At 38.6% G+C, this 12,950-nt stretch overlaps 1 protein-coding gene across 3 annotated transcripts in view; it reads left to right on the forward strand.

The window, feature by feature from the left end:
* The window catches only part of LOC119511112 (GPI ethanolamine phosphate transferase 1), a 146,773-nt gene that overhangs the window by 116,213 nt on the left and 17,610 nt on the right, over positions 1-12,950 (forward strand). For all 3 annotated transcript variants that reach the window (XM_037805542.1, XM_037805543.1, XM_037805541.1), the window contains 2 exons: positions 7,728-7,770; positions 9,902-9,954. In XM_037805542.1, coding sequence (XP_037661470.1) covers positions 7,728-7,770; positions 9,902-9,954 — 96 coding nt within the window. The remainder of the gene's footprint in view (positions 1-7,727; positions 7,771-9,901; positions 9,955-12,950) is intronic.

Consider the following 12,950-nt stretch of genomic DNA (forward strand, 5'->3'; position numbering starts at 1 on the left):
TACTCTGCGTTGCCAGGGAGATTTACACCCCTGGGAGTTGGGTCCCACGTAGGGGGGAGGGCAGCGAGTTCACCTGTCGAGATGGCTCAGTTAGAGAGAGAGAGGGCCACATCTGAGCAACAAAGAGGTACTCAGGGGGAGACTCTTAGGCACCATTACATACAACTTTAGACTCTCCTTTGTGGTAATGAGCTTCATAAGGGCAAGGTCCCATGCTCAAGGGCTCAGCACATCAAACCACCAGTCTCAATGTTTGTGACAACATACACTAGGGGATCAGCATCTCAAAGTTTAGAGATAGGCCTTACAATTCAGGGATAGAGTTAACTGCTGTAAGAGCTTACAATCTAGGTACTATTACAATTATTGTGTCCACGTTAGGCTATGTTCTAAGATTCAATTCTGAGTTTACACATTGTAGTTAGTCCATATTGGTGAGGCATCATTGCTCTCACCATGTTTTCTCCAACACTTTTACTCCTATATATATATTTTCCTACAATTTTATAGACTTATATTCACATACCATACATTTATCCACAGTGTACAATCAGTTGTTCATGGTATCATCATAAAGTTGTACATTTATCACTACAATCAGCATTTGAACATATTGATTACTACAAGAAAAATTGGTTTTTTTGTTTTTTGTTTTTTTTTTTTTTAAGCAATAAGAAAAAATGTTAAAAAGAAAAATAACATGTCATACAATACAATACTACTAAGGACAGCAAATAACACCACTACCAAGAATCCCATATTACTCCCCTATATCCCTTTCTCATATACATTTAGCAATGGCATATTGCCTTTGTTACATTTAATGGAGGTATATTACATTGTTACTGTTGACCATAGACTCCAGTTTGCTTTGATTATGTTTTTTCCTGAATACCATCCCTTTTTCAAATTTCTACATGGTTGACATTCATTTGCTTTCCCACATGCAAAAACATTTTTATATTTGTATATTTAGTAACAGTCATTGGCCACTCCAGTTTTTGCCACGTTATACAGTCCCAGTCTTTATCATCTATCTTTACCTCTGGTGTCATACATTCTCCTATCCCACCTCTTTCAGCTTTACTCACAGACATCTTTGTTCAGTGTACTTACAATACCGTGCTACCATCACACAGCATTATGCTATCTATTTCTGGATCTATGCGATCAATCCTAAACATTCTGTAGTCCTTCAGCATCAAATGGCTGATCTCTGCCCTCTTTCTATCTCCTGGTCGCCTGTTTGTCAGCTTTTAACTCCCAAAGTTTGTTCATTAATATCTGTTCATATTAGTGAGACCATACAGAATCTGTCCTTTTGTTTCTGGCTAACTTCACTCAACATAATGTCCTCAAGGTTCAGCCACATTATTACATGATCCATGTCTTTGTTCTGTCTTACAGCTGCATAATATTCCATCATGTGTATATACCACAGTTTGTTTATCCACTCGTCCTTTGATGGACATTTGGGCTGTTTCCATCTCTTGGCAATTGTGAATAATGCTGCAATAAACATTGGTCTACAAATGTCTGTCTGTGTCTTAAGTTTCAGTTCCTCTGAGTATATACCCAGCAATGGAATAGCTGGGTCATATGGCAAATCTATATTTAGCTTCCTGAGGAACCTCCATACTGTCTTCCAGAGTGGTTGCACCATTCTACATTCCCACCAACAATGAATAAGTGTGCCTCTTTCTCCACATCCTCTCCAGCACTTGTCATTTTCTGTTTTTTGGATAATGGCCATTCTGGTAGGTGTGAGATGATATCTCATTGTGGTTTTGATTTGCATTTCCTTAATAGCCAGTGAAGTTGAGCATTTTTTCATATGCTTTTGAGCCATTTGTATTTCCTCTTCAGAAAAATGTCTGTTCATGTCTTTTGCCCATTTTTTAATTGGATTGTTTGTCTTTCTGTTATTGAGATGCAGGATTGCTTTATATATTCGGGATATTAAACCCTTATCTGATATGTGGTTTCCAAATATCATCTCCCATTGTGTAGGTTGCCTTTTGACTTTTCTGACAAAGTCCTTTGATGTACAAAAGTGTTTAATTTTGAGGAGATCCCATTTGTCTATTTGTTCTTTGGTTGCTCGTGCCTTGGGTGTGAGGTCTAAGAAACCACCTCCTTTCACAAGATCTCTAAGATACTGTCCTACGTTTTCTTCTAAGAGTTTTATGGTCTTGGTGCTAATGTTTAGGTCTTTGATCCACTTTGAGTTAATTTTGGAATAAGGTGTGAGATGGACATCCTCTTTCATTCTTTTGGAAATGGATATCCAGTTCTCCAAACACCATTTATTGAACAGGCTGCTCTTTCCCAGTTGCTTTGGCTTCACTGCCTTATCAAAGATCAGTTGTCCATAGATGTGAGGGTCTACTTCTGAACACTCAATTTGATTCCATTGATCAGTATATCTGTCCTTATGCCAGTACCATGCTGTTTTGAGCACTGTAGCTTTGTAATATGCTTCAAAGTCAGGTAGTGTGAGACCTCCCACTTCATTCGTCTTTCTCAAGACATTTTTGGCTATTCGGGGCACCTTACCCTTCCAAATAAATTTAGTTATTGGTTTTTCTATTTCTTTAAAGTAAGTTGTTGGGATTTGAATTGGTATTGCATTGAATCTGTAAATCAGTTTAGATAAAATTGCCATCTTAACTATATTTAGTCTTCCAATCCATGAACATGGTATGTTCTTCCATTTTTTCAGGTCTTGTTCAATTTCTTTTAGCAGTTTCTTATAGTTTTCGATGTAAAGGTCTTTTGTGTCCTTGGTTAAGTTTATTCCTAAATACTTGATTCTTTTGGTTGCTATTGTAAATGGGATTTTTTTCTTGATTTCCTCCTCTTGTTGCACATTACTTGTGTATAGGAACACTACAGATTTTTGCGTGTTGATCTTGTAGCCTGCTACTTTGCTGTATTCATTGACTAGTTGTAGTAGCTTTGCTGTAGATTTTTCCGGATTTCCTACATATAGAATCATGTCATCTGCAAATAGTGAAAGTTTTACTTCTTCCTCTCCAATTTGGATGCCTTTTATTTCTTTTTCTTGCCTAATTGCTCTAGCTAGAACTTCCAGCACAATGTTGAATAGCAATGGTGATAGTGGGCATCCCTGTCTTGTTCCTGTTCTTAGAGGAAAAGCTTTCAGTCTCTCCCCATTGAGTGTGATGTCAGCTGTGGGTTTTTCATATATTGCCTTTATCATGTTGAAAAAGTTCCCTTCTATTCCTATCCTTTGAAGTGTTTTCATCAGGAAAGGATGTTGAATTTTGTCAAATGCCTTTTCTGCATCAATCGAGATGATCATGTGGTTCTTCTGCTTTGATTTATTGATGTGGTGTATTACATTAATTGATTTTCTTGTGTTGAACCAGCCTTGCATACCTGGAATAAATCCCACCTGGTCGTGGTGTATAATTCTTTTAATGTGCTGCTGGATTCGATTTGCGAGTATTTTGTTGAGGATTTTTGCATCTATATTCATTAAAGAAATTGGTCTATAATTTTCTTTTTTTGTAGTATCTTTGCCTGGTTTTGGTATTAGGGTGATGTTGGCTTCATAGAAAGAGTTAGGTAGCTTTCCCTCTTCTTCAATTTTTTTGAAGAGATTGAGCAGGATTGGTACTAATTCGTTCTTGAATGCTTGGTAGAATTCACATGTGAAACCATCTGGTCCTGGGCTTTTCCTTTTTGGGAGCTTTTTGATGACTGACTCAATCTCTTTACTTGTGATTGGTTTGTTGAGGTCATCTATTTCTTCTTGAGTTAATGTTGGTTGTTTATGCTTTTCTAGGAAGTTGTCCATTTCATCTAAGTTGTCTAGTTTATTAGCATATAGTTGCTCATAGTATCTTCTCATTATCTCCTTATCTTCTCATTATCTCCTTAATTTCTGCAGGGTCGGTAGTTATATTTCCTTTACCATTTCTGATTGCATTTATTTGCATCTGCTCTCTCTTTTTTTTTGTTAGCCTAGCCAGTGGTCCATCGATTTTATTGATTTTCTCAAAGAACCAACTTCTGGTTTTGTTGATTCTCTCTATTGTTTTCCTGTTCTCAATTGCATTTATTTCTGCTCTAATCTTTGTTATTTCTTCCCTTCTGCTTGCTTTGGGGTTAGTTTGCTGTTCTTTCTCTAATTCCTCCAGGTGAGCAGTTAACTCTTCAATTTTTGCTCTCTCTTCTCTTTTAATATAGGCATTTAGGGCAATAAATTTCCCTCTCAGCACTGCCTTTGCTGCATCCCATAAGTTTTGATAAGTTGTGTTTTCATTGTCATTTGCCTCGAGGTATTTACTAATTTCTCTTGTAATTTCTTCCTTTACCCACTGGTTTTCTAAGAGGGTGTTGTTTAGCCTCCATATGTTTGTGAATTTTATGACCTTCTGCCTTTTATTTATTTCCAACTTCATTCCATTGTGGTCTGAGAAAGTGTTTTGTATAATATCAATATTTTTAAATTTGTTGAGACTTGCTTTGTGACCCAACATGTGGTCTATCCTAGAGAATGTTCCATGAGCACTTGAGAAAAAAGTGTATCCTGCTGTTGTTGGGTGTAGTGTTCTATAAATGTCTGTCAAGTCTAGTTCATTTATCATACAATTCAACATCTCTGTTTCTTTAGTGATCCTCTGTCTAGATGTTCTATCCATTGATGAGAGTGGTGTATTGAAGTCTCCAACTATTATTGTAGAGGTATCTATTTCTCCTTTCAGTGATCGCAGTGTTTGCCTCATGAATTTTGGGGCATTCTGGTTTGGTGCATAAATATTTATGACTGTTATGTTTTCTTGATGAATTGACCCTTTTATTAATATATAGTGTCCTTCTTTGTCTCTTTTAATTGTTTCACTTTTGAAGTCTAACTTGTCTGATATTAATATAGCTACTCCCGCTTTTTTCTGGTTGTTGTTTGCATGAAATATCTTTTTCCAACCTTTCACTTTCAGTCTATGTTTGTCCTTGTGTCTAAAGTGAGTTTCTTGTAGACAGCATATAGATGGGTCCTGTTTTTTAATCCATTCTGCCAGTCTGTGTCTTTTTATTGGGGAGTTTAATCCATTTACATTTAGTGTTATTACTGTAAGGGCAGTACTTTCTACTACCATTTTGTTTTTTGGAATTTATATGTCATATCTTATTTTTTCCTCTCTTTTTACCTTTCCTGATAATCTTCATTTCTGCACTCTTCTCCAACTCTCTCTCTCCTGTCTTTTCCTATCAGCCTGTAGCACTCCCTTTAGTATTTCTTGTAGTGCTGGTCTCTTATTCACAAACTCTGTCAGTGTCTGTTTGTCTGAAAATGTTTTAATCTCTCCCTCATTTTTGAAGGAAAGTTTTGCTGGATATAGAATTCTTGGTTGGCAGTTTTTCTCTTTCAGTATCTTAAATATATCATGCCACTGTCTTCTTGCCTCCATGGTTTCTGCAGAGAAATCTGTACATAGTCTTATTGACTTTCCCTTGTATGTGATGGATTGCTTTTCTCTTGCTGCTTTCAGAATCCTCTCTTTGTCTTTGACATTGGACAATCTGACCAGTAAGTGTCTTGGAGTAGGTCTATTGGGATCTATTCTATTTGGGGTACGTTGTACTTCTTGAATCTCTAATTTTCTGTCTTTTATAAGAGTTGGGAAATTTTCAGTGAATATATCTTCTATTACTCTTTCTGCCCCTTTTCCCTTCTCTTCTCCTTCTGGGATACCCATAACACGTATATTTGTGCGTTTCATGTTGTCCCTCAGCTCCCTAAGACCCTGCTCATATTTTTCCATTTTTTTCACCAGCTGTTCTTTTGTGTGTATGAATTCGAATGACCTGTCTTCCAGTTCACTGATCCTTTCTTCTGCCTGTTCAAATCTACTGTTGTGTCCCTCCATTGTGTTTTTCATCTCCTCCATTGTGGCCTTCATTCCCATGAGTTCTGCCATTTGTTTTTTTAAGTTTATGAATTCTTCTTTATGGTCAGCCAGTGTCTTCTTTATATCCTTCAGCTCTTTTGCTATATCTTCCTTCATTTCATCAAATTTATTTAGCATTAGTTGCCTCCACTCCTGTGTCTCAGCTGAGCTATTAGTTTGTTCCTTTGGCTGGTCCATGTTTTCGTGTTTCCTGGTATGGCTTGTTATCTTAAGTTGTCTAGGCATCTGATTCTCTTGATTAGTTTATTTTGGAGCTTGTTTTCTGTCTTTTACCTAGTGGTTTTCTTGTTGGTTGGCTTTGTTCTCTGGCCTCTGTTATTCAGTTCAACTTATTCTAGACCTCTAACTTAGGTTCTATTTAGTTGATCACAATTTTTCCCCTCTTGTTTTTTCTGTTTCTTGCTCTGCCTCTATGTAACCTTTTTGTGAGTGGGTCTCCTTGGTTATGGTCGACCCTAGTCAGATTTTCCCAGTCTAGTGAGGCCCAGGTCTCATTGGGAGGGTATGGAGTTTTCCTGAGAATGAGACCCTCCTATGAGGCCTTTAGAATTGGTGCTTTTCCTCTCCTGTCCAGCAGGTGGCGCTGGACAGCCCGCAGCTCCCCCACCAGTGTAAGGAGGTATGGAGCCTTTAGTTCTCCTGGTGACTCTGAGCCTGTCAGGGGCGTGGCTGACTGAAGCTGGAATCTGAATTCCAGCCCCTGGGGTCTGAATTCCCAGAAGGAGGACTGCCAGTTGAGCTGGGCCTCCCTCCACTCTCCCAATCCTCAGACCTCCAGTTGTCTCTCAGGGACACTATTCCCTTCTCCTCTCTCCTCTTTGGGGCCTCTCAAGGTAGATTCCTTGGTCAGCCTGAGTTACCAATTAAAGATGGGGCTGGAGGCCTTCAGTAGTGAATACGGAATTCAAAGACACTGTGGGTACTCTTGTCTCCCCTCAAGCCCAGCCTAGTCCCTCAACCTGGGCTTTCCGATAGAAAATAACCACATATATTACTTTTAGATAAAAAAAAAAAAAAAAAAAGTAGAAAAGAAATCAAGAAAAAGAAAAAAGGGAAAAAAAAAAAGAGTCTCTTTTAAATGTCTTTCCCCAGCCTGGAAGTTTTGTCAGTGTCAGAATAGAGCATTTAAAGATACGCTTTGGGCTATTGTCTGATAATTACTCTCCAACCACTTCAGTTCCACCCCTGCCAGGGGCTATTGAAATGCAAAGAGATAAGGGATCAGTGAGAAGCCAGAAGGGACAAAATGTAAGGGAAAAAAAAATGGCTTTTTTGGAGTCTGGGAATGGGTGCCCGCTTTTACGTGCCCCCACTTCTTGGAGCCCAGCCCTTCTTTAGCACCCCAGCTCCCAAAGTTAGTTAATTAATTTGTTAATTAATTCTGCAGTTGAGGCTGGGTTGAGCCTCCCTTCTTGCCCTCAGCAGATTGCTGTTTTTTGGTTCTTCCCCCCCCCCACCCCTTTCAGGAAGCCGGCAGCAAGACAGTCTGTGAGGTCTGGGTGGGGAGGGGCGCCAGACCCCTGGTCCGGGGAACTTACAATGTTCGCTGTGATCTCAGCTTTTCCTCCAATTCCAAACTTGAGTCCAATGTGTGACTGGTTACTGGAGACCCCGAAAACGCTGTTTCATATAGTTCTTGGGTAACTGCCAGCTGCTCTAGGGGAGAGACGAAATTCTGCTCCTCACCACTCTGCCATCTTGCCCCGCCTCCCTCTCACTTGGATTTTAACGTGCTTGAATAATGTGCCTGTTGTATTATGTCTAATTTTTATTTTATTTTGTTTTCAGCCTTTTTCTCATTGTTCTCGTCATATCGGATATAATGGCTCTGGTAAGGCATTATTTGATATTTACTATAACTAAGTGCTAAATTAAATATATAACATAATAAATTAAACTAAGTGCTTGGTTAATTTAATCAAGAGAAATATGAATGCATTTCTATACATGAAATCTTTAATTATTGAGTTATGTGTTGTCATAATTTACACATAAAATACTTCCCTTTTATGTCACTTATACAATAGATGTTCTTCTTAACATCTCAAAAGTCTTATTACTTAATTTACTGTAATTTGTGATTTTATACCCATATTCCATGTTGCATTATATCTAAAATGAAGCTTCCATTGGAAATCAGTAGAAAAAATTACATTTAGGTAATACATTCATTTTCTAACTTGAAGTGCTGATTATTAACTCTTCTTTCAGATTAAAAAACAAAAAGGAAAGAAGGAAGGGAGAGAGGGAGAAAGAAAAAGAAAGGAGGAAGGAAAGGAAGGAAGAAAAGAAGTACAGCTTTTCAAATGGGAAGATGCTATCAAGATACTAGCTATAATAAATGGGTTCTGAGTGAGAAGCATGTAGGTAGGCCTCTTGTATGCAGTGCATTATCAAAAGAAGGAACCTATTTTACATATGCATTTTCGAGGGTTTCCCAAAACCACCCTCAGGTTTGATGATAATTCACTAGAAGGACTTACAAAACTCACTGAAAGTTGTTATATTTATGGTTACAGTTTATTACAGCTAAAAGATACAGCCAAAGGAAGAAGCACAGAGGGCAGTGTCTACGAGGGTACCAAATGTGCAACTTCCAATTGCCCTTTCCCTCTGGCATCAGGACAGCACTGCTGTCTCTGTATCTGTGTGTGATAGTACACACACAGTTTTGCCAGCCAGGGAAGCTCACCTGAACTTTGGTGTCCAGAGGTTTTACTGGGGCTCAATCACATACTGACCTTTAGTCTCCAGCTCCTCCAGCGGTAGAGCTGATACCACATGGCCCCAGGCCCCATCATAAATAACTTTGTTAGACTGTCCCGTAGCCAGGGTCCCAGGCAAAAACACTCCTATCAGGCATGATATTTCAAGGGCCTAGGGATTGCACCCCCATACTTCAGGGCAAAAGCCCAGACCTTTCTTTGGGTCGCATAGCATCCTATGCTAGAAGTGATTAGAGACACTGATTAGGGTGATTTCTCAAATTAGATCCCAGTCACTTGATTTAGATGTGAGCATTTTTGTGTTGTATTGTAATGTATATCTAATATATTTTTGTATTTCTGAAATTGACCATACTTAATGTTAGAGCATATCAGCTATGAGTGTTCCTCACTAAATGGCAAATAGGTGAGACATAGTGATAGAAGAGAATTAAAATCTTCAGTGGTTAATTTTATATAAAGAGTTAGATTGCTTAATTTAACTTACAAAGCTACTTATGCTCTGGCTTCTGTTTACTTGGCTGGCCTCATGTCTCAACTCTTCCCTCCCTGCATTGCCTACAGCAGCCTCACCTGGAACCTATCAAGTCTGTCTGGACTAAGTATTTATACAGGCTACTCCCTCTGTCAGAAAGATGTTTCTCCTTCTATCTCCCTAGCCTCCCCTTTCACTTGATTCCTGCTTTTCATTTAAATCTCAGTTTAGGGGCCACTTCCCATGAGCAGCCTTCCCTAATAAAACAGAAGTACATACCCCCCTTCCTCTGTGCTTCCATAATTTCCTGTGTTTTCCATTAATAACCCTCATCACACCACGTATATAATTGCCTGATAATTTGAATGAATCATTCACTAGACTATATGCCTCATGAAAGCGGGTTTCTCTTCAGGAACTAACACAGTATTAGCATATGTTACACAGTCAGTAAATATTTGTTGAATGGATGATACAGATTCTTTTTCACTGATTCTTTGGTATTGTTTAGTGTCTTTTGTTAAAGTTAGCTGACTCTTCTTTATTTCTGGTTATTCACAAATTTAACTTTTGCGTTTGTTTGATTGAATGGTAATGCTATTTCTGACTTTTAGACCATTGCTCATTTTAGTCAGGCAGAAATTTCGGTAAAGCACATATTCTTACTGAGTCCAGGCAGATAGTGGTTTTAAAGGATCAGAAATCTGAAATACATAATCTTAAAATAACTTTGTTTTTAATGTTTGTTTTTTTTTTTACAGCATTTTTTCTTCTTGGTCAAGGATTATGGCAGCTGGCTTGATATTGGAACAAGGTATAGTATATACTTACACGGAAGTTCCTAAGAAAGCAGTGAAATAAAGTAACTTGGTATAGAAGGTGCCAGTCTGATTTTGAGGTAAGCAGTTATCCAGTAGTCTGAAAGTGAGACACATCTCTCCGATTCTTCTTGGCATTAACACATTAGCGAATGTTTTCTTGGGATGATGTGGAGAGGAGGATGGATGTTAAGTCTATAGAGAACCAGAGGAGACTGGGAAGGTGGGTCCAAGAGGAATGCTTGAATCTGGGGTTTCAGAGTAGCTCACTCCAGTGTCCTTATGTGTTCTCTTCTCAATCTCTCGGTCTCTGTTTCACTGTTGCTGTCTAAAAAGGTGAGATTAATGAAGTTGCAATGTGAAATTTATGTGGTGGCTTAAATTTCATGTACTCATTATCATTATCTACCTCTTAGAATCTTTAACGTGGAACATTTTAACTGTGATACCTGTAAAATTGTTATTTCAAAGTGTGATCTGAAAACAGTTGGTTTCCTCTTTATTGTGATGCGAATGTCATAATCTGTTAAGTTTCTTTTCTTTGAGGAGGAGAAAGCAGGTAGAGTTTTTCAAATATGTTCTGAGACAGGATGCATTTTTATAGACCAGTATTATTTCATTTGGTCAATATTTATTCAGCACTTTCTGTTGCCATGAATGGTATTAGATTGGGCGAGGCTTTTTGAGTTAGACATGCTCCTGTTGTCATATGTCTTAGGCAGCGCGTAGCTTGTACTGCCTTATTTATGCGTAATCTTCCTCCCCAAGACACCACGAGTTCCTTGAGACTTGGGATCTAGTTTGAATCTCCTACCTTCTAGATACATAAAAGGTAGTCTATAGGTGATTGCTTTTATTTTCTTTAGTCTCTTAAGTTTGAAGGCTCAGAGAAAGTTTTGACATCTGCTGCCAGAATGCAAAACACCAGAGATGGATTGGCTTTTATAAAAGGGGTGTATTTGGTTGCAATGTTACAGTCTTAAGGCCACTAGGTGTCCAAGGTAACACATCAGCAATCAGGTACCTTCACTGGAGGATGGCCAATGGTGTCCAGAAAACCCGTTAGGTGGGAAGGCACGTGGCTGGCGTCTGCTCCAAAGTTCTGGTTTCAAAATGGCTTTCTCCCAGGATGTTCCTCTCTAGGCTGCAGTTCCTCAAAAATGTCACTCTTAGTTGCACTTGGAGTATTTGCCTCTCTTAGCTTCTCCAGAGCAAGAGTCTGCTTTCAACAGCCATCTTCAAAATGTCTTTCATCTGCAGCTACTCTTTCGTCTTCTGTGCATTCTTCAGTGTCCCTCTTGGCTGTAGCTCCTCTTCAAAATGTCACTCTCAGCTGCACTTAGTTCCTTCTGTTTGTCAGCTCATTTATATGGCTCCAGTGATTTAATTTAGACCCACCCTGAATGGATGGGGTAATGCTTCCATGGAAGTTATCCAATTAGAGTCATCACCCACAGTTGGGTGGGGCTTATTTCCATATAAACAACCTAATCCAAACATTCCAACTTAATCCCCACTAATATGTCTGCCCCACAAGGTTGCATCAAAGAATATGGCTTTTTCTGGGGGACATAGTATATTCATACCAGCACAATTGTGATGTGAATGTCATAATCTGTTAAGTTTCTTTTCTTTGAGGAGGAGAAAGCAGGTAGAGTTTTTCAAATATATTCTGAGACAGGATGCATTTTTATAGACCAGTATTAATTTCGTTTGGTCAATATTTGTTCAGCACTTTCTGTTGCCATGAATGGTATTAGATTGGGTGAGGCTTTTTGAGTTAGACATGCTCCTGTTGTCATATGTCTTAGGCAGCGCATAGCTTGTACTGCCTTGTTATTTATGCGTAATCTTCCTCCCCAAGACACCACGAGTTCCTTGAGACTTGGGATCTAGTTTGAATCTCCTACCTTCTAGATACACAAAAGGTAGTCTGTAGATGATAGCTTTTATTTTCTTTAGTCTCTTAAGTTTGAAGGCTCAGAGAAAGTTTTGACATCTTCTTACCAGCCCTCCCATTGCAAAAGTGTCCAGGGAGATATGGGTCAGGGTGTCGGCTTTAGACTAGATCACCTGTGTTTGAATCCCAGTTCTCCCACTTTTTAGCTGTGAGATCACGGGCAAGTGACTTAATCACTCTAAGTCCCCCTTTCTCTTGCAGTTGTTTTGAATGAATTAATCCATGTTAAGTATTTAGCATGGGGCCTGACATCTGAAAAACATCCAATAAATGTCAGCTATTATTTTTGTTGCTGTTAGTCTGTAGTTCTATTTTTTATAAAGTAGAACTTAGCATTTCTTAGAGTTGACATATTTCTCCTTACTCTTGCCATAATTTGATTAATTTATTTTCATTTTAGGCATAGGTCAGAATTTTATTTTTTTGGAATATAGTCTGAGAAAATACAACCTTTTAGTGTGTGAGACTTTTTTGATGGGAGAATCTATTTTGGTTTTGGCCTTCAAGAGGTGGCATGGAATGAAGAGGATATAATGTTCATATGAAATGTACATCATTAATTTGTACACAGCATCATTAGTTTATATTGTGCTAATTAAGAATTTCATATTTTCTGTAGATAGCTTGAGGCTTATCTTTACATGGCCTATTTTTCCTTCAAAGTACAAATTTTTATTGTAATTACCAGTAATAACATGTATTAAACACAAAATATCTTTTCATATCCATGACCTCAATTCAATCCAGCAGATATTTATTGAGCACCATCTGTATGCCAGGGAAGTTGCTGGAGATGAAAGACACACTCCTGGACCCTCAGGGAGTCTAAGGCTGGAGGAAGAGACAGATACTTGAGCAGGAAATATGGTACAGTGTTGCAAGTTCTGCAGTAGCCTCTTAGGTGCTATGGGAGCCCTTGGGACACCTACCTCAGCCTTGCAGGTTAAGAGAAGGCTTCTCAGGGGAGGGGGCATCTAACACTGCAGGTTTGAGGTTTAGAAGAATGTGTTGGGTCTCAAAACTTAAGGAGAA

This window comes from Choloepus didactylus, chromosome 16 (genome assembly GCF_015220235.1).
Source record: "Choloepus didactylus isolate mChoDid1 chromosome 16, mChoDid1.pri, whole genome shotgun sequence".
Lineage (NCBI taxonomy): Eukaryota > Metazoa > Chordata > Mammalia > Pilosa > Megalonychidae > Choloepus > Choloepus didactylus.